This window comes from Oncorhynchus clarkii, chromosome 3 (genome assembly GCF_045791955.1).
Source record: "Oncorhynchus clarkii lewisi isolate Uvic-CL-2024 chromosome 3, UVic_Ocla_1.0, whole genome shotgun sequence".
NCBI classification, from domain to species: domain Eukaryota; kingdom Metazoa; phylum Chordata; class Actinopteri; order Salmoniformes; family Salmonidae; genus Oncorhynchus; species Oncorhynchus clarkii.
Genome location: NC_092149.1, coordinates 86,591,324 through 86,613,778, shown reverse-complemented (window position 1 = coordinate 86,613,778; position 22,455 = coordinate 86,591,324). Strand labels below are relative to the sequence as shown.

General features: G+C 42.4%; 2 protein-coding genes across 2 annotated transcripts in view; one reads left to right on the top strand and one right to left on the bottom strand.

The window, feature by feature from the left end:
* Positions 1–1,229: 1,229 nt before the first annotated feature.
* Positions 1,230–10,542, top strand: LOC139406199 (alpha-aspartyl dipeptidase-like). Its single transcript, XM_071148705.1, has 9 exons — positions 1,230–1,467; positions 2,699–2,795; positions 5,485–5,573; positions 6,123–6,197; positions 6,426–6,505; positions 9,584–9,757; positions 9,958–10,017; positions 10,090–10,172; positions 10,376–10,542. Exons 2-9 carry the CDS (start codon positions 2,701–2,703, stop codon positions 10,440–10,442), a joined length of 723 nt encoding a protein of 240 aa, XP_071004806.1. The 5' UTR covers positions 1,230–1,467; positions 2,699–2,700; the 3' UTR covers positions 10,443–10,542.
* Positions 10,543–10,728: 186 nt separating this feature from the next.
* Positions 10,729–22,455, bottom strand: part of LOC139405532 (integrin alpha-V-like) — a 75,792-nt gene continuing 64,065 nt past the window's right edge. Inside the window, exons 25-30 of the mRNA XM_071147943.1 lie at positions 19,407–19,571; positions 18,407–18,538; positions 17,657–17,770; positions 16,948–17,058; positions 13,037–13,156; positions 10,729–11,768 (exon numbers count right to left, since the gene is read on the bottom strand). Coding sequence (XP_071004044.1) covers positions 11,670–11,768; positions 13,037–13,156; positions 16,948–17,058; positions 17,657–17,770; positions 18,407–18,538; positions 19,407–19,571 — 741 coding nt within the window. The 3' untranslated portion in view covers positions 10,729–11,669. The remainder of the gene's footprint in view (positions 11,769–13,036; positions 13,157–16,947; positions 17,059–17,656; positions 17,771–18,406; positions 18,539–19,406; positions 19,572–22,455) is intronic.

Sequence of the window (22,455 nt, the reverse complement as noted above, 5' to 3'; positions counted from 1 at the left end):
GGAGTAGAGGTAGATGTGTATAGGAGTAGACGTAGATATATATAGGAGTAGAGGTATATATGTATAGGAGTAGAGATAGATATGTATAGGGGAAAGGGTAACTAGGCATCAGGATATGTAATAAACAGAGCAGCAGCGTATATGATGATTATATGTGAGTGTGTGTGTAGAGTCAGTATAAATGTCTGTGTTGGAGTGTCAGGGCGTGTGAGTGCGTTATGCGTGTGTTGGGGGGTGTCAGTGCGTGTGACTGTGTAGAGTCCTGTGTGTGAAATATAAGGGTCACCCTAGAGTCTGCGTGGCCATTCTGTCAGCTATTTAGAAGCCTCATGGCATGGGAATAGACGCTGTTCAGGAGCCTGTTGGTGTCAGACCTGATGCACCGGTACTTTGCCTTGCGGAAGCAGAGAACAGTCTATGGCTTGAGTGCTTCTGTTATGGGGGAAAAGTCCACAATGAAACTGGCATTAAATGTGAAGAATTATACATTGTTGGCCATCAAGTAGGCCAATTCATTTCTATGCCATTGTAGGCTCCCGTAGCCTACCGTTTCGCCCAATAAATATGTTGAAATGAATGGTTCACCCGATACGGAAGAAAATACCCTCATTGTATCATTTCCAATCCAAAGTGCTGGACTACAGAGCCAAAACAACAAGAAATGTGTCACTGTCCCAATACTTTTGGAGCTCACTGTAGGTCCATTCTTGTCTATTTTATTTTATATTTTATTATTTTATTATTATTTATTTCTCTTGTTCCTATTTTATTGCATTATTCTTTTAAAACTATTCATCTTTGGGAAGTGGTCGTAAGCAAACATTTCACGGTAAAGTCTACGCAAGTTGTATTTGGCGCATCTTGCCCAACACAATTTGATTCGACGTTCGACTCTCAAGCGCGCGACATACGTCATCAATTTGGGGGCACCAGACGTGTCAGTATATCCGCCTCTCGCTAATTGATGCTGCGTGGGAAACAACTGGGAAATCGGAAATATCCGACATCACTGCTTTCAAGATAACTGGAAACTTGGATAGAAACGAGCTCCGATTGGGAAAATTGGTTTTGAACAGTCATTTAACTTGCAATTCCAATGCGGAAACTAGGGCATCTTTTTTAGAGCTCCGACTTTCTGACCCGAAGATCACCGACGTCATGGTTTGACGTCGTGTATTCCGATTTCCCAGATGTCATGAAAGCACCACGAGACATAAGGCTTGTCATGTGATTTATCAGCTGACCCCTTTTCTACACACGGTAACAGCGTGAGAAAACTCTTCTCCGAACAGACACCCTTGACGCAAAGTTACAGCTTTGTAGCCTACATTTGAACATTTCCTACGAAACTGTAAATAACATATACGGTCAAGGCTACGTATCGAATTTAAAATCCGTGTTGCAATCTGTGACCTGTTGACGCTCAACATTGCTTCCAATCATTGACCACAAGAACAATCGCCAAAGGTTTGTTGGATCGAAATATTTCCCAACAGGTAGATTTATCAGGAGAAGTAATCAGATTAGATGATTTAATGACTGTATGAGAGACTTGTCAGCGAAACAGATGATTAGTTACCCGTAGTTGAACTTTAAACGGAGTCCAGGAAATTGAAAGGAGTGAGATTTGTTTCTTTATTCTCTAAATATGTCCACCACGATGCGTGTATATTCAACATAACTCACAAATAAACTATGATCTATGAATATATTTAAATAGTTAGTCAAATAAAACCATAATCCGCAAAAAATATATAACAAATTTAACCAATCCCCATCAATATGTAAAACATATATTTCACAAGTATTCACCATAAATCACAAATAAAATAATAATCTGTAAATATTCTAAATCAGCTCACAAATAAAACTACGATTTGAACAATTGTTGAACAATTTGTGAGCAAATGTTTAGAAATCTCTTAACGTTTACATCTGTGGAATGTGGATTTGCTCATTCAAAAAGTGCTTGTGGATCTGTATTCTGTGTTTACAACATTTTGAGAAGGCTTTTTCTGTGGTCGATGTAATACAATCCACCAATGTGGCTTCGGATTAGTCTGTTATCTCCATTCATTTGGATAATCTTTTATTACATCGACCACATTAGTGGATTGTATTACATCGACCACAGAAAAAGCCTTCTCAAAATGGTGTAAACACAGAATACAGATCCACAAGCACTTTTTGAATGAGCAAATCCACATTCCACAGATGTAAACGTTAAGAGATTTCTAAACATTTGCTCACAAATTGTTCAACATGTGTTCAAATCGTAGTTTTATTTGTGAGCTGATTTAGAATATTTACAGATCATTATTTTATTTGTGATTTATGGTGAATACTTGTGAAATATATTTGTTCATACTCACAGATTAAGGTTTAATTTGTGATTTTTTTACATTTTTATTTTATTGAGGATTTTGGTTTTATTTAACAAAATACTTGTTTATATATTAAACAGATCATTGTTTTATTTGTGAGTTATGTTGAATACACACACAGATCGGGGTGAACATACCGAATAAAGAACACAAATCTCACTCCATAGACCTTGTACCTTGACGACACCTGAGGACACTTCCTGTTGATACACGGCCGGCTATGTACTGCTGAAGTAATCTTTGAGGTGTAGGACGAGGTAGCCTATTTAACCTGAGTGAGTTGTAAACTTTTGATCCAAACCTTGTCTTGAAAGATATGAAGAGGAGACTTCTGCTCGTGTCCAACTCAACCCTGCATGGGGGAGGATATCTGGAACATTGTCAACAGCAGATCAAAGACTTTTTCGGAATGTAAGTATCTAAATCCACTGACTAGTCCATACCTTCAGAGTGCCTGGACTACTCTAAAAAAATCACACCCCTAAAGACTATGGAAGGAATGCTGTTGTACTGTACCCTTACAATCGGACCCTCCTTTACTCTTAACTACTTAAACATGTATCTAACTACTTAAACATGTCTCTAACTATGTCTCTAACTACTTAAACATGTCTCTAACTACTTAACCATGTCTCTAACTACCTAACTACTTAAACATGTCTCTAACCATGCCTCTAACTACTTATACATGGCTCTAACCATGTCTCTAACTACTTATACATGTCTCTAACTACTTAAACATGTCTCTAACTACTTACACATGTCTCTAACTACTTATACATGTCTCTAACTACTTAAACATGTCTCTAACCATGGCTCTAACTACTTATACATGTCTCTAACCATGTCTCTAACTACTTATACATGTCTCTAACTACTTAAACATGTCTAACTACTTATATATGTCTCTAACTATGTCTCTAACTACTTATACATGTATCTAACTACTTAAACATGTCTCTAACCATGCCTCTAACTACTTAAACATGTCTAACTACTTATATATGTCTCTAACTATGTCTCTAACTACTTATAAATGTATCTAACTACTTAACCATGTCTCTAACCATGTCTCTAACTACTTAAACATGTCTCTAACTACTTAAACATGTCTCTAACCATGTCTCTAACTACTTATACATGGCTCTAACCATGTCTCTAACTACTTATACATGGCTCTAACCATGTCTCTAACTACTTACACATGTCTCTAACTACTTATACATGCCTCTAACTACTTATACATGTCTCTTAACTACTTAAACATGTCTCTAACCATGGCTCTAACTACTTATACATGTCTCTAACCATGTCTCTAACTACTTATACATGTCTCTAACTACTTAAACATGTCTAACTACTTATATATGTCTCTAACTATGTCTCTAACTACTTATAAATGTATCTAACTACTTAAACATGTCTCTAACCATGCCTCTAACTACTTAAACATGTCTCTAACCATGCCTCTAACTACTTATACATGGCTCTAACCATGTCTCTAACTACTTATACATGTCTCTAACTACTTAAACATGTCTCTAACTACTTACACATGTCTCTAACTACTTACACATGTCTCTAACTACTTAAACATGTCTCTAACCATGGCTCTAACTACTTATACATGTCTCTAACCATGTCTCTAACTACTTATACATGTCTCTAACTACGTAAACATGTCTAACTACTTATATATGTCTCTAACTATGTCTCTAACTACTTATACATGTATCTAACTACTTAAACATGTCTCTAACCATGCCTCTAACTACTTAGACATGTCTAACTACTTATATATGTCTCTAACTATGTCTCTAACTACTTATACATGTCTCTAACTACTTAAACATGTCTCTTACTATGTCTCTAACTACTTATATGTATCTAACTACTTATGCATGTCTCTAACTATGTCTCTAACTACTTATATGTATCTAACTACTTAAACATGTCTCTAACCATGCCTCTAACTACTTAGACATGTCTAACTACTTAAACATGTCTCTAACCATGTCTCTAACGACTTAAACATGTCTCTAACGACTTAAACATGTCTAACGACTTAAACATGTCTCTAACTACTTATGCATGTCTCTAACTACTTATGCATGTCTCTAACAACTTAAACATGTCTCTAACAACTTAAACATGTCTCTAACAACTTAAACATGTCTCTAACAACTTAAACATGTCTCTAACAACTTAAACATGTCTCTAACAACTTAAACATGTCTCTAACTACTTATACATGTATCTAACTACTTAAACATGTCTCTAACCATGCCTCTAACTACTTAGACATGTCTAACTACTTATATATGTCTCTAACTATGTCTCTAACTACTTATACATGTCTCTAACTACTTAAACATGTCTCTTACTATGTCTCTAACTACTTATATGTATCTAACTACTTATGCATGTCTCTAACTATGTCTCTAACTACTTATATGTATCTAACTACTTAAACATGTCTCTAACCATGCCTCTAACTACTTAGACATGTCTAACTACTTAAACATGTCTCTAACCATGTCTCTAACGACTTAAACATGTCTCTAACGACTTAAACATGTCTCTAACGACTTAAACATGTCTCTAACGACTTAAACATGTCTAACGACTTAAACATGTCTCTAACTACTTATGCATGTCTCTAACTACTTATGCATGTCTCTAACAACTTAAACATGTCTCTAACAACTTAAACATGTCTCTAACAACTTAAACATGTCTCTAACAACTTAAACATGTCTCTAACAACTTAAACATGTCTCTAACAACTTAAACATGTGTCTAACTACTTATACATGTCTAACTACTTATACATGTCTAACTACTTATACATGTCTAACTACTTATACATGTCTCTAACCATGTCTCTAACTACTTATACATGTCTCTAACTACTTAAACACGTCTCTTACTATGTCTCTAACTACTTAGCATCTCCGTGGAATGCTTTCGACACCTTGTAGAGTCCATGCCCCAATGAATTGAGGTTTGGGGGAGGGGGGTACAACTCAATACTAGGATGGTGTTCCTAATGTTTCGTAGAGTCAGTGTGTAACCTAACAGTGTAATGTATGTCTTGCAGAGGGGTGAAGAGGATTTTATTCATCCCCTATGCACTGTGTGATAGAGATGGCTACGCAAAGACTGCCAGGGACAAGTTCAACAGTCTGGGTACGTCTTTGTACGCTGGTCCATTGCCTTACACAGCCTTACTGTTGTGTGTCTGGAATATCTCAGGCCCAATCCCAAATCAATTAAAATATCTCAGGCCTAATCCCAAATCAATTCAAATATCTCAGGCCCAATCCCAACTCAATTAAAATATCTCAGGCCTAATCCCAAATCAAATCAAATATCTCAGGCCTAATCCCAAATCAATCAAATATCTCAGGCCCAATCCCAAATCAGTTCAATTATCTCAGGCCCAATCCCAAATCAGTTCAATTATCTCAGGCCCAATCCCAAATCAATTAAATTATCTCAGGCCTAATCCCAAATCAGTTCAATTATCTCAGGCCCAATCCCAAATCAATCCCTAGACCCTATGCATTATACTCTTGTGGAGATCTGAGCGGACCTGATTGATATAAGCACATTTCGCTTAACACTTGTCAAACCCTTTCTCATAGACGCTATCGGGTGTAGTAAGGACTAGGTTGTCGACGTGAGACCGGTTTTGTCGGTCGTTCTAATGTGAGTGTTGTCTGTTTTGTCTGACAGGTTATGAGGTGGACAGCATACACGAGGCCTCTGACCCAGTGGAAGCTGTAAGGAAGGCTCAGGGCATATTTATAGGTGAGGTGTGGACCTTGAGCTCAGACGTTAACACCTCATAGGGCCTCTCAAATATGAAATACCAAAAACATAGGCCTTACATACAGTAGGCGTCATTGGAGGAATGCTATTGTACGCGTGTTACTGCAAGAGTTAAAGTAATCTACTACACACAGATTGACTATATGTTAAGAAGTTAGCAGGAGGGTATACAGTGAAATAAAGTCATAACAGCTGTTCTGTCTATAGGTGGTGGCAACACATTCCGTCTGCTGAAATGTCTCTACGACAACAATGTGCTGTCTGAGATCAACAAGAGGGTTCTGCAGGTCAGACTGATATATATATATATATATATATATATAGATTTTGAGCAGTGTTCCCCAAAACCTATATATATATATATATATATATATATATATAGATTTTGAGCAGTGTTCCCCAAAACCTGTCCTGAGGTACGACAGCTGTTCCACTCTGATAGCCGATATTCCAGAACTGGCACACCTGAATGGCTGGGAGTAGTTGAGGAGTTTTGGGAAACACTGTGCCAGATTAAACTGCCATTTCACAATATTTACAGTTGATTCCTACATGGACAGATATTGTTCTTACTGTCAGCTGATATAGCCAATAGAGACAGCCCATGAGCGGAATAAACAACCGAATGATTGTATATCCTGCTTACTCTTATGCCCCAGAATGGTGAGCACACATGGGCTCCAGGGTCAGCACTAACGTCTCCACCACCTAACCCCTACAGTAACCCTATAGTAACCCTACAGTAACCCTAAACCCTATAATAACCCTACAGTAACCCCTACAGTAACCCTAACTCTACAGTAACTCTACAGTAACCCCTACAGTAACCCTAAAGTAACCCCTACAGTAACCCTAACCCCCACAGTAACCCTACAGTAACCCTAAAGTAACCCCTACAGTAACCCCAACCCCTACAGTAACCCCTACAGTAACTCCTACAGTAACCCTAACCCCTACAGTAACCCTAACCCCTACAGTAACCCCTACAGTAACCCTACAGTAACCCCAACCCCTACAGTAACCCCCACAGTAACCCTACAGTAACCCCCACAGTAACCCTACAGTAACCCTAACCCCTACAGTAACCCCACAGTAACCCTACAGTAACCCCTACAGTAACCCTAACCCCCACAGTAACCCTAACCCCCACAGTAACCCTAACCCCTACAGTAACCCTACAGTAACCCTAACCCCTACAGTAACCCCTACAGTAACCCCTACAGTAACCCTAACCCCTACAGTAACCCCTACAGTAACCCTAACCCCTACCCCCTACAGTAACCCTAACCCCTACAGTAACCCCTACAGTAACCCTAACCCCTACCCCCTACAGTAACCCTACAGTAACCCTAACCCCTACAATAACCCCTACAGTAACCCTAACCCCTACAGTAACCTCTACAGTAACCCTAACCCCTACCCCTACAGTAACCCTAACCCCTACAATAACCCCTACAGTAACCCCAACCCCTACAGTAACCCCTACAGTAACCCTAACCCCTACAGTAACCCCTACAGTAACCCATACAGTAACCCTAACCCCTACAGTAACCCTACAGTAACCCCTACAGTAACCCCTACAGTAACCCCTACAGTAACCCCTACAGTAACCCTAACCCCTACATTAACCCTACAGTAACTCCTACAGTAACTCCTACAGTAACCCTAACCCCTACAGTAACCCTACAGTAACCCTAACCCCTACAGTAACCCCAACCCCTACAGTAACCCCTACAGTAACCCTACAGTAACCCCCACAGTAACCCTACAGTAACACTAACCCCTACAATAACCCCACAGTAACAGTAACCCTACAGTAACCCCTACAGTAACCCTACAGTAACCCCTACAGTAACCCTACAGTAACCCTAACCCCTACAGTAACCCTACAGTAACCCTACAGTAACGCTAACCCCTACAGTAACCCCTACAGTAACCCTACCCCCTACAGTAACCCTAACCCCTACAGTAACCCCTACAGTAACCCTAACCCCTACAGTAACCCTACCGTAACCCTACAGTAACCCTAACCCCTACAGTAACCCTACCGTAACCCTAACCCCTACAGTAACCCCTACAGTAACCCCTACAGTAACCCCTACAGTAACCCCTACAGTAACCCTACAGTAACCCTACAGTAACGCTAACCCCTACAGTAACCCCACAGTAACAGTAACCCCACAGTAACCCCTACAGTAACCCTACAGTAACCCCTACAGTAACCCTACAGTAACCCTAACCCCTACAGTAACCCTACAGTAACCCTACAGTAACGCTAACCCCTACAGTAACCCCTACAGTAACCCTACCCCCTACAGTAACCCTAACCCCTACAGTAACCCCTACAGTAACCCTAACCCCTACAGTAACCCTACCGTAACCCTACAGTAACCCCTACAGTAACCCTAACCCCTACAGTAACCCTACCGTAACCCTAACCCCTACAGTAACCCCTACAGTAACCCCTACAGTAACCCTAACCCCTACAGTAACCCCTAAAGTAACCCTAACCCCTACATTAACCCTACAGTAACCCCTACAGTAACTCCTACAGTAACCGTAACCCCTACAGTAACCCCTACAGTAACCCTAACCCCTACAGTAACCCCTACAGTAACACTAACCCCTACAGTAACCCTACAGTAACCCTAACCCCCACAGTAACCCCACAGTAACCCTAACCCCTACAGTAACCCTACAGTAACCCTAACCCCTACAGTATCCCCTACAGTAACCCCTACGGTAACCCTAACCCCTACAGTAACACTAACCCCTACAGTAACCCCTACAGTAACCCTACCCCCTACAGTAACCCCTACAGTAACCCTAACCCCTACAGTATCCCCTACAGTAACCCCTACAGTAACCCTAACCCCTACAGTAACCCTACCGTAACCCTACAGTAACCCCTACAGTAACCCTAACCCCTACAGTAACCCTACCGTAACCCTACAGTAACCCCTACAGTAACCCTAACCCCTACAGTATCCCCTACAGTAACCCCTACAGTAACCCTAACCCCTACAGTAACCCCTACTGTAACACTAACCCCTACAGTAACCCTAACCCCTACAGTAACCCTAACCCCTACAGTAACCCCTACAGTAACCCTAACCCCTACAGTAACCCCTACAGTTACCCCTACAGTAACCCTAACCCCTACAATAACCCCTACAGTAACCCTAACCCCTACAGTAACCCTAACCCCTACAGTAACCCTAACCCCTACAGTAACCCCTACAGTAACCCTGACCTCTACAGTAACCCTACAGTTACCCCTACAGTAACCCTACAGTAAACCCTAACATAACCCTAACCCTACAGTAACCCCTACAGTAACCATGGTAACTCTGTTATAACTCCAGGATGGTGTTCCCTACATGGGTTCCAGTGCTGGCACCAACGTCTCTACTGTCAGCATCAACACCACCAACGACATGCCCATCGTGTACCCGCCCTCCTTCAATGCCATTGGTCTAGTGCCTTTCAACATCAACCCTCACTTCCTGGATACGGACCCTAACAGCAGACACATGGGGGTGAGTTGTACAGTGTAGTATTTTATATAGCAGAGCATCAGTATAGTGAATGCTGAAAGTCGTAGGGCTGGTTTCTCTGAATGTAGAATCTCCATTAAATGCTTTTGTAGGTCTGGGACAAGGTTAATCTGTGTCCCGTGGTGCCTTAAAGGATGCTGGGGTAAGGTCAAAATGTCTTTGTTTTTTTTCCTTCTCCCTAGGAGACACGAGAGCAGAGGATCATTCAGTACCACGAGGAGCCTGACACTCCATCTGTTCTGGTGAGTCTGAGAGAGACGGTATTCTACATAGTATTAGGCTATGCTTTCAGCTGATTGGTTGATTTGTCTTAGGGCTTGAGAGAGGGTTCCATGTTGCTCGTGGAAGGAGACAAGGCTACTCTACTGGGCACCTGCAAGGCACGGCTGTTCACCAGGTAACACCAATCATCTCTCTCACACAGGTCCTGTGACCCATGACCCCCAAAAAAGCACAAAACGAGTTTTAACAGATCAAAGTGTTGAACACAATAAAGCAGGCTAAAATGTCTCTTTTTTTAATAGTTGTGTATGTTGCCCAACGCTAATTAAATAACTAGGGTGCCGGTGACGAGTCTCACAGCCAGTGTTTGTGTTTCAGGGGGAAGCCAACAACAGACTTTGAATCTGGCAGTGACCTCAGCTTCTTGCTGACAGACAGACAGTGAAGTTGTACATCTCTGTTCTCCACACCCCAGCAAGACCCATGCAGATCCTGTCAAGTAGAAATGCACTTATATATCAAAATAAATATTATTACCAAAAAAATTTGTCTTATGCATAAATTGTGTGGGGAGGGAGATATTATCATTTTACTAAGGTGAACTTAGATGATTTATATGAAACAACTAGCCACAGTTCATCAGATAACCTTTTATAGCACACTGATATTCGAGTTGTCCGAATCGGAGACGATAATGTGGCAACAAGTATGAAAGCAGGGCACAATGCTTATGGTTTTTAAACATTTAATTCAGGAAAGATCAAAACATTGTCAGCTCAACCAGATATTTGGGGAAGGAATACGTCATCTTTTTCAGTAATATTGTCTTAAAAAAAACACCCCCAAAAAAAACACACCTTAAAAAAAAAACACCCAAAAGTATGAACAAGGAACAACTTGAAATCAATTGAAAAAAAAAAAGTCTGGTAAAATTACATTATTGTAACATGAAACGTGTTTTAAGATAAATAATGAAGCAGTGGGTGATGGGTAATTAAGATACTATAGTGCTCTAATGCAAAAAAAAAATTAAGTTCCACGTTGATTACCCAATATGGGTCAATTCATCCTTTTAATACACATAGTGACATACAATTGCTATGTATTATCCTATATCTGGTGAGTGGAAAATTGCCCGGGGATGTTTTTCAATTGCAGAAGCATAACATACAATACTCTCATATCCACACCTTGCAGTGCCCATTCAAAAACCATTGTCTTCAAAGACCGTACAGCATTGTAATTGAAACCTCGCATCATCCTTGCAGTCTCGAATTCACATTGTTGTAGCAATTCATGTAAAACTGAAAGTCCCAAGTGCACTAAAAGATGCAGGACCAATAACCAGAAGAAGATCGGGGAGTCCTTTTCAAATATGATTTACATCAGCATGTTTAATATCAAATCACTTGTTTGCTCCTCCCAGCCATTTCATACAGCAATGTTGTCTAAGTATATGCAAGAGGAGTAGTAGACGACAGGGCTTCAGGATGCAGGGTACAGTGTGAGTATGATTATAAAGAGTAGATGGGACTGTGTGTACTGGTGCTATCCCATAGCGCTCCGTTCCAAAGTAGCGCACTATATAGGGAACCTATTCAGACGCAGGTTATCTGTTGTGTATTTACAGACAGCTACACAGGGTCGTGTGTCGGGGAACCCTCAGGTTCCATCAAGCATCGGTGTTCCTGTCACCGTTCTCCTGCGGTGCCAGCTGCTCCTTCTCCGCGCTGTCTTCCTGTGGGGGGCGTACACGCTCGAAGAAGCCCAGCTGGAGGGCGGAGGCACAGACAATTAGGATCCCTCCCCCCTCGCAAAAAAAATCCTCTGAACATTTCTACATTCATGTGGATTCTACCACGATTGCAGATAAATTGGGAATTAAAAATCGTGAATAATGAGTGAGAAAGTTAGCGCCACCAAGATAATAGCCTCAAAACATGCTTACCTCTCACCATTTCCAATAACGGGAGGTTAGCATTTTTTGGGAGAGCGGGGTGGGGGGGGGGTTATTTTTCTGGGTATCGTTTATTGATGTAGCGTTCAGAAACATATATCCTTACAATTAAAGTGATTACAAAATTAATTTCTATTGGACACAATATTTTCCGAAACAAACTGCAAATGCATCCAACAAGTTTGTAGAGACACAAGCTTGATGTAGTCATTGCGTGCTAAGAATATGGGACCAAATACTAAACTTTTGACTATAACACCTTCAAAATGGAAGGGGGGGCGGGGGGGGACTAGATACATTAAATGCTTTAATTTCATAACGGTCACACATATGTAAATAAGATGCTAAAATCTAGAACATTCTATACTGTTGCCTCAAATCCAGACGGTGGAGTAGCTTCACGGTCCAGATGAATACAGGAGGGGACTGTGTGTTATATATTTTTTTGTCGTTGGTGAATTGCAACTGTTAAATACATTTTAAAAATGGTTTGAAAGAAAGGACTTGACAGGTGAAAACAATATGGTGGAAGCTGGTCACTAGGCTGGCTTTCAGCTGGTCACTAGGCTGGCTTTCAGCTGGTCACTAGGCTGGCTTTCAGCTGGTCACTAGGCTGGCTTTCAGCTGGTCACTAGGCTGGCTTTCAGCTGGACACTAGGCTGGCTTTCAGCTGGTCACTAGGCTGGCTTTCAGCTGGTCACTAGGCTGGCTTTCAGCTGGTCACTAGGCTGGCTTTCAGCTGGTCACTAGGCTGGCTTTCAGCTGGTCACTAGGCTGGCTTTCAGCTGGTCACTAGGCTGGCTTTCAGCTGGTCACTAGGCTGGCTTTCAGCTGGTCATTAGGCTGGCTTTCAGCTGGTCACTTCTGTCAGATCAGAGGGAGGTTTTAGATATAGTAACAGAGGAAGCTGGTCACTTCTGTCCGGGGTGGTAAGGAGAGGACATTGGTTTTAGATATAGTAACGGAGGAAGCTGGTCAGATCAGAGGGAGGTTTTAGATACAGTAATGGTTGGAAGAGCCCAGGAGAGTGGAGAGAGAAACTACAGATTGGAAACTATTCATTGTTATGGTTGTGCGTGTACCTTGTACATGACGAAAATAAGCAGAGCCAGCAGCAGTAGTCCAGCGATCAGGGCCAAGGTCACCACCCACCAAGGGACCGGTTCAGGTTCTGATTTCACCCAGATCACTGACATACTCACCTGGAGGATATAATACACAATGAGACAACAAACCAGCCAGGGCCCTATAGCAGGGTCCCCTAATTATATTACCAGCCACAACAAACCATTCAGGACCCTATTGCAGGGTCCCCTAATTATATTACCAGCCACAACAGACCATTCAGGACCCTATAGCAGGGTCCCCTAATTATATTACCAGCCACAACAGACCATTCAGGACCCTATAGCAGGGTCCCCTAATTATATTACCAGCCACAACAGACCATTCAGGACCCTATAGCAGGGTCCCCTAATTATATTACCAGCCACAACAGACCATTCAGGACCCTATAGCAGGGTCCCCTAATTATATTACCAGCCACAACAGACCATTCAGGACCCTATAGCAGGGTCCCCTAATTATATTACCAGCCACAACAAACCATTCAGGGTCCCCTAATTACAGTGGGGCAAAAAAGTATTTAGTCAGCCACCAATTGTGCAAGTTCTCCCACTTAAAAAGATGAGGCCTGTAATTTTCATCATAGGTACACTTCAACTATGACAGACAAAATGAGAAAAAAAATCCAGAAAATCACATTGTAGGATTTTTTATGAATTTATTTGCAAATTATGGTGGAAAATAAGTATTTGGTCACCTACAAACAAACAAGATTTCTGGCTCTTACAGACCTGAAACTTCTTCTTTAAGAGGCTTCTCTGTCCTCCATTCGTTACCTGTATTAATGGCACCTGTTTGAACTTGTTATCAGTATAAAAGACACCTGTCCACAACCTCAAACAGTCACACTCCAAACTCCACTATGGCCAAGACCAAAGAGCTGTCAAAGGACACCAGAAACAAAATTGTAGACCTGCACCAGGCTGGGAAGACTGAATCTGCAATAGGTAAGCAGCTTGGTTTGAAGAAATCAACTGTGGGAGCAATTATTAGGAAATGGAAGACATACAAGACCACTGATAATCTCCCTCGATCTGGGGCTCCACGCAAGATCTCACCCCGTGGGGTCAAAATTATCATAAGAACGGTGAGCAAAAATCCCAGAACCACACGGGGGGACCTAGTGAATGACCTGCAGAGAGCTGGGACCAAAGTAACAAAGCCTACCATCAGTAACACACTACGCCGCCAGGGACTCAAATCCTGCACTACCAGACGTGTCCCCCTGCTTAAGCCAGTACATGTCCAGGCCCGTCTGAAGTTTGCTAGAGAGCATTTGGATGATCCAGAAGAAGATTGGGAGAATGTCATATGGTCAGATGAAACCAAAATATAACTTTTTGGTAAAAACTCGAACTCGTCGTGTTTGGAGGACAAAGAATGCTGAGTTGCATCCAAAGAACACCATACCTACTGTGAAGCATGGGGGTGGAAACATCATGCTTTGGGGCTGTTTTTCTGCAAAGGGACCAGGACGACTGATCCGTGTAAAGGAAAGAATGAATGGGGCCATGTATCGTGAGATTTTGAGTGAAAACCTCCTTCCATCAGCAAGGGCATTGAAGATGAAACGTGGCTGGGTCTTTCAGCATGACAATGATCCCAAACACACCGCCCGGGCAACGAAGGAGTGGCTTCGTAAGAAGCATTTCAAGGTCCTGGAGTAGCCTAGCCAGTCTCCAGATCTCAACCCCATAGAAAATCTTTGGAGGGAGTTGAAAGTCCGTGTTGCCCAGCAACAACCCCAAAACATCACTGCTCTAGAGGAGATCTGCATGGAGGAATGGGCCAAAATACCAGCAACAGTGTGTGAAAACCTTGTGAAGACTTACAGAAAACGTTTGACCTCTGTCATTGCCAACAAAGGGTATATAACAAAGTATTGAGATAAACTTTTGTTATTGACCTAATACTTATTTTCCACCATAATTTGCCAAAAAAATCATATAAAATCCTACAATGTGAATTTCGGGATTTTTTTAAATAGTTAGTTAGTTGAAGTGTACCTATGATGAAAATTACAGGCCTCTCTCATCTTTTTAAGTCGGAGAATTTGCACAATTGGTGGCTGACTAAATACTTTTTTGCCCCACTGTACATATGAAGTGGACAGCAGTAGTTATATAGGATGAACCATGACTAGAATACAGTATATACATATGAAGTGGGTCAAACAGTATGTAAACAGTGTTAAAGTGACTTGTTTTCCATATTTATGTACATAGGGCAGCAGTCTCTAAGGCGCAGGGCAGAGTACCGAGTGGTAGGCGGCTAGTAACAGTGACTAAGGTTCAGGGCAGGGTACTGGGCGGAGGCCGGCTAGTGGTAAATGTTTAACAGCCTAATGGCCTTGAGATTGTTTATCAGTCCCAGCTTTGCAGCACCTGTACGGTCTCCGCCTTCTAGATGGTAGCGGGGTGAACAGGCCGTGGCTTGGCTGAAGTCCTTAATGATCTTCTTGGCCTTCCTGTGACACCGGGTACTGCAGGTGTCCTGGAGGGCAGGCAGTTTTGCCCCCGGTGATGCATTGGGCTGACCGCACCACCCTTTGGATAGGCGGTTGCGGGTGGCGTACCACGCTGTTGCGCCTTCTTCACCACACTGTCTCCTGAAGTCCACAATCATTTTGTTGGAGGTTATTTTCCTGGCACCACTTCGCCAGGGCCCTCACTTCCTGTAGGCCGTCTCGTCATCAGGCCTACAACTGTTGTCGGTCTGCAAACTTGATGATTGAGTTGAAGACGTTTGAGGTCACGCAGTCATGGGTGGAGAGGGTGTACAGGACGGGGCTGAGCACACACCCTTGTGGGACCCCGGTGTTAAGGGATCAGCGTAGTGGAGGTGCTGTTGCCTACCTTGGCCATCGTTATGTTTGGAGGGAAAAGGGGGAAGCCAGGACCGGGACCCAGTTGCACAGGGCGGGGTTCAGACCCAGGGCTCTGAGCCAGCCAGCCAGCCACAACAAATCATTCAGGACCCTATGGCAGGGGTCCCCCAATAACATTCAGCAGTGGGCAGATTTTTTCCTTGAGCGGATGGTCAGAACACATAGTTGTAAATCATTTGTACACTGCAAACTGACACAAGAATCCCAAACAGATATAGAATTTGAGAAAAACTGAATAATTTCAAACCCTTGATAACGATGGGATATGATCGCGTGGGAATAGTTGGGAACAGATTTCCTAAATTATAATAATTTCTTATTTCCAAGAAAGAAAATTATACAATAGAAAATACACAAGAGTGTACAAAACATTAGGAACGCCTTCCTAATATTGAATTGCACGCCCTTTACCCTCAGAAAAGCCTAATTTCGTCAGGGCATGGACTCTACAAGGTGTTGAACGCGTTCCACAGGGATGCCGGTCCATGTTGACTCCAAATGCTTCTCACAGTTCTGTCAAGTTGGCTGGATGTCCTTTGGGTGGTGGACCATTCTTGATACACACAGAAAACTGTTGAGCGTGAAAATCCCAGCATCGTTGCAGTTCTTGACACAAACTGGTGCGCCTGGCACCTACTACCATACCCTTTTCAAAGGCACTTAAATTATTTTGTGTCTTGTCCGTTCACCCTCTGAATGGCAGACATACCATGCCTCAGGTGTCTCAAAGCTATACCATTTTTATTTAACCCGTCTCCTCCGATTCATCTACACTGATTGAAGTGGATTTAACAAGTGACATCAATAAGGGATCATAGCTTTCATGGAAAGAGCAGGTGTTCCTAATGTTTTGTGCACTCACTCAGTCATGCCCTATTGGGGAAGCCTGCTCTATGGGCTCTGGTCAACAGCGGTGAGATATATAATGGCTGCAGTCATTTTAGATACAGACCTGGTTTATGATGGCTTCATGTGACTCACCGTAGTTGTGTTTGAGGGCAGCTCAGGCAACAGGTTCTTGTTATAAGGCATCTCTATGACGCTGAAGGAAGCGGAGGATCTCACGGTGAACGAACGGTTCTGGCTCTCAGTCTGGACGAAGAGAAACACACTCTACTATACCGCTCATCATTCAGCAGACATTTTGTCGTTTAAAAACAGCGCATACCAAACATACAGTATGTTCCAACAAGGTTTGTGTTCATTAGGGCAAACTGTAGCAAAATGTCTTCAAACAGAAAACTGCATTTCATATTGGACAGATGAAACATGGAGGTACTAACACATTAGGAACCAAATTGAAGGTGGCCAAGGTGGATGTATGATACAGCACAAACACATCTCGGACACCAGGCCAGTACCGTATCTAACCTAGGACACCAGGCCAGTACTGTATCTAACCTAGGACACCAGGCCAGTACTGTATCTAACCTAGGACACCAGGCCAGTACCGTGTCTAACCTAGGACACCAGGCCAGTACCGTATCTAACCGCGGACACCAGGCCAGTACCGTATCTAACCGCGGACACCAGGCCAGTACCGTATCTAACCGCGGACACCAGGCCAGTACCGTATCTAACCGCGGACACCAGGCCAGTACCGTATCTAACCGCGGACACCAGGCCAGTACTGTATCTAACCTAGGACACCAGCCTAGTACCTCTAGAGCATAACAGACAGGAGTCTCACCTTGAGGAAGGTGGCCACCCCCAGCCTGGAGTGGATGTAGAGGATAGCACTCTGACCTCTCTCCACACGGCCCACCTGACACCGGATCTTCAGACACTGGACCTTGGAACAGTCCTGACAGAAGACACACACACACAATCACTGATCCCCTCCATCTATGTAAACTCAGCAAAAAAAAGAAACTTCCTCTCACTGTCACCTGCGTTCATTTTCAGCAAACTTAACATGTGTAAATATTTGTAAGAACATAACAAGATTCAACAACTGAGACATAAACTGAACAAGTTCCACAGACATGCTGACTAACAGAAATTGAATAATGTGTCCCTGAACAAAGGGGGGGTCAAATGTATTGCCCTGGCCACATCTGTAGTCCTCATGCCTCCTTGCAGCATGCCTAAGGCACGTTCACGCAGATGACCATCTTTCTTTTGGTGTTTTTCAGAGTCAGTAGAAAGGCCTCTTTAGTGTCCTACGTTTTCATAACTGTGACCTTAATTGGGCATGGGAAACAGTGTTTAAACGCTTTACAATAAGACCTGTGAATTTATTTAGATTTTTACAAATTATCTTTGAAAGACAGGGTCCTGAAAAAGGGCTGTTTCTTTTTTTGTTGTTGCTGAGTTTAGTTGCTACTGTATGATTTGTTTAGAGTCAATTCAGGATGTAAACTGAAATCCCCCTTGCTTTTCAATGATACAAATTGGCCCGACTCTGTTGTACAGTAGCCAGGAGGTGTAGAGACGGTACCAGAGTTTCCAGGTCTCCCTCCATCTCCTTCCTCTCCAGCTCTCTGCGGTGAACATGGTTCCTGTTCCTTCCCTCTGTCCTGTCTCCTCCTCCACTCGGAGAGGTGATGTTCTTCTCTCCAGATAGAGGGTTCTAGAAGAGACGGAGAGAAACATCCTTTTAACTTGTATTCTTTACCACAGAGAGGATAACATCCTAATCATGTGTCCTTGCTACCGTATTGTGCACTCGTATAGTTTACCACATTTACGCGTTGCATGGGCTAGACTAGAGTTTTCTCTACCAGTTCTTTCATGGGCTAGACTAGAGTTTCCTCTACCAGTTCTTTCATGGGCTAGACTAGAGTTTCCTCTACCAGTTCCTTTATGGGCTAGACTAGAGTTTCCTCTACCAGTTCCTTCATGGGCTAGACTAGAGTTTCCTCTACCAGTTCCTTCATGGGCTAGACTAGAGTTTCCTCTACCAGTTCTTTCATGGGCTAGACTAGAGTTTCCTCTACCAGTTCTTTCATGGGCTAGACTAGAGTTTCCTCTACCAGTTCCTTCATGGGCTAGACTAGAGTTTCCTCTACCAGTTCTTTCATGGGCTAGACTAGAGTTTCCTCTACCAGTTCCTTCATGGGCTAGACTAGAGTTTCCTCTACCAGTTCCTTCATGGGCTAGACTAGAGTTTCCTCTACCAGTTCCTTTATGGGCTAGACTAGAGTTTCCTCTACCAGTTCCTTCATGGGCTAGACTAGAGTTTCCTCTACCAGTTCTTTCATGGGCTAGACTAGAGTTTCCTCTACCAGTTCCTTCATGGGCTAGACTAGAGTTTCCTCTACCAGTTCCTTTATGGGCTAGACTAGAGTTTCCTCTACCAGTTCCTTCATGGGCTAGACTAGAGTTTCCTCTAACAGTTCTTTCAAATCCATGAAGGTAACAATTTCAAGAAAGGACAGACGCAGGAAAAGTGTCTGGGCTGAATACGAGAGAAAGGTAGAGAGGATACGATGACGTACTGAGACATTGAGTGGGTTGATCTCCATGTCTGTACTGCAGTTCATGCCTCCGTCTCCGTCCACCTCTAGTTTAGTGATGTAGAGCAGAGAGCCGTTGTTGAACCTGTAGGGCCACTCGATGTCCAGCATGGCCTTGCTGAAGGTACTGGGACCTCTGTTGCGCAACTGGAACAGAAACAAGAGCGTTTTTAGTAACAACATGTACCAGGTAAAACAACATGTCTTCCCTGACGTCATAATGATTATAGTAGGAGAGCTGTTGAGCTAGTTTAGAGAAGTTTTCCTCAATCATTTATGGGCTGTATTGGAACACTTTGTATTTGGCAATTATTCAATCCACATACAGATAGGACATTCTATTACCCCACAGTTATCCACATACAGATAGGAAATTCTATTACCCCACAGTTATCCATATAGACAGGACATTCTATTACCCCACAGTTCTCCATATAGACAGGACATTCTATTACCCCACAGTTATCCATATAGACAGAACATTCTATTACCCCACAGTTATCCACATACAGATAGGACATTCTATTACCCCACAGTTCTCCATACTGTATAGACAGAACATTCTATTACCCCACAGTTCTCCATATAGACAGGACATTATATTACCCCACAGTTCTCCATACTGTATAGACAGGACATTCAATTACCCCACAGTTCTCCATATAGACAGGACATTCTATTACCCCACAGTTCTCCATATAGACAGAACATTATATTACCCCACAGTACTCCATATAGACAGGACATTATATTACCCCACAGTTCTCCATATAGACAGGACATTATATTACCCCACAGTTCTCCATACAGTATAGACAGGACATTCTATTACCCCACAGTACTCCATATAGACAGAACATTATATTACCCCACAGTACTCCATATAGACAGAACATTCTATTACCCCACAGTTCTCCATATAGACAGAACATTATATTACCCCACAGTACTCCATATAGGCAGGACATTATATTACCCCACAGTTCTCCATATAGACAGGACATTATATTACCCCACAGTTCTCCATACAGTATAGACAGGACATTCTATTACCCCACAGTACTCCATATAGACAGAACATTATATTACCCCACAGTACTCCATATAGACAGAACATTCTATTACCCCACAGTTCTCCATAGAGACAGAACATTATATTACCCCACAGTTCTCCATAGAGACAGAACATTCTATTACCCCACAGTTCTCCATAGAGACAGAACATTCTATTACCCCACAGTTCTCCATAGAGACAGAACATTATATTACCCCACAGTTCTCCACATAGACAGGACATTATATTACCCCACAGTTCTCCACATAGACAGAACATTCTATTACCCCACAGTTCTCCACATAGACAGGACATTCTATTACCCCACAGTTCTCCACATAGACAGGACATTCTATTACCCCACAGTTCTCCATATAGACAGAACATTCTATTACCCCACAGTTCTCCATACAGTATGGACAGGACATTCTATTACCCCACAGTTCTCCATATAGACAGGACATTCTATTACCCCACAGTTCTCCATATAGACAGGACATTCTATTACCCCACAGTTCTCCATAGAGACAGATCATTCTATTACCCCACAGTTCTCCATATAGACAGAACATTCTATTACCCCACAGTTCTCCACATACAGATAGGACATTCTATTACCCCACAGTTCTCCATATAGACAGATCATTCTATTACCCCACAGTTCTCCATATAGACAGAACATTATATTACCCCACAGTTCTCCATACTGTATAGACAGGACATTCTATTACCCCACAGTTCTCCATAGAGACAGATCATTCTATTACCCCACAGTTCTCCACATAGACAGGACATTATATTACCCCACAGTTCTCCATAGAGACAGAACATTATATTACCCCACAGTTCTCCATACTGTATAGACAGGACATTCTATTACCCCACAGTTCTCCAAATAGACAGAACATTCTATTACCCCACAGTTCTCCATACTGTATAGACAGGACATTCTATTACCCCACAGTTCTCCACATAGACAGGACATTCTATTACCCCACAGTTCTCCATAGAGACAGAACATTCTATTACCCCACAGTTCTCCATACAGTATAGACAGGACATTCTATTACCCCACAGTTCTCCATATAGACAGGACATTCTATTACCCCACAGTTCTCCATATAGACAGAACATTATATTACCCCACAGTACTCCATATAGACAGAACATTATATTACCCCACAGTTCTCCATATAGACAGGACATTATATTACCCCACAGTTCTCCATATAGACAGGACATTATATTACACCACAGTTCTCCATATAGACAGGACATTATATTACCCCACAGTTATCCATACTGTATAGGCAGGACATTCTATTACCCCACAGTTCTCCATATAGACAGAACATTATATTACCCCACAGTTCTCCATATAGACAGGACATTATATTACCCCACAGTTCTCCATACTGTATAGGCAGGACATTCTATTACCCCACAGTTCTCCATATAGACAGAACATTATATTACCCCACAGTTCTCCATACTGTATAGACAGAACATTCTATTACCCCACAGTTCTCCATATAGACAGAACATTCTATTACCCCACAGTTCTCCATACTGTATAGACAGAACATTCTATTACCCCACAGTTCTCCATACTGTATAGACAGGACATTCTATTACCCCCCAGTTCTCCATATAGACAGAACATTCTATTACCCCACAGTTCTCCATATAGACAGAACATTCTATTACCCCACAGTTCTCCATACTGTATAGACAGGACATTCTATTACCCCACAGTTCTCCAAATAGACAGAACATTATATTACCCCACAGTTCTCCATACTGTATAGACAGGACATTCTATTACCCCACAGTTCTCCACATAGACAGGACATTCTATTACCCCACAGTTCTCCATAGAGACAGAACATTCTATTACCCCACAGTTCTCCATACAGTATAGACAGGACATTCTATTACCCCACAGTTCTCCATATAGACAGGACATTCTATTACCCC

Coding starts and splice junctions, on each gene's coding strand:
- LOC139406199 (XM_071148705.1), top strand. CDS start 2,701: ATGAAGAGGAGACTTCTGCTCGTGTCCAACTCAACCCTGCATGGGGGA. Junction 9,758..9,957: donor CTAACAGCAGACACATGGGG/GTGAGTTGTACA, acceptor CCTTCTCCCTAG/GAGACACGAGAGCAGAGGAT. Junction 10,173..10,375: donor AAGGCACGGCTGTTCACCAG/GTAACACCAATC, acceptor TTTGTGTTTCAG/GGGGAAGCCAACAACAGACT.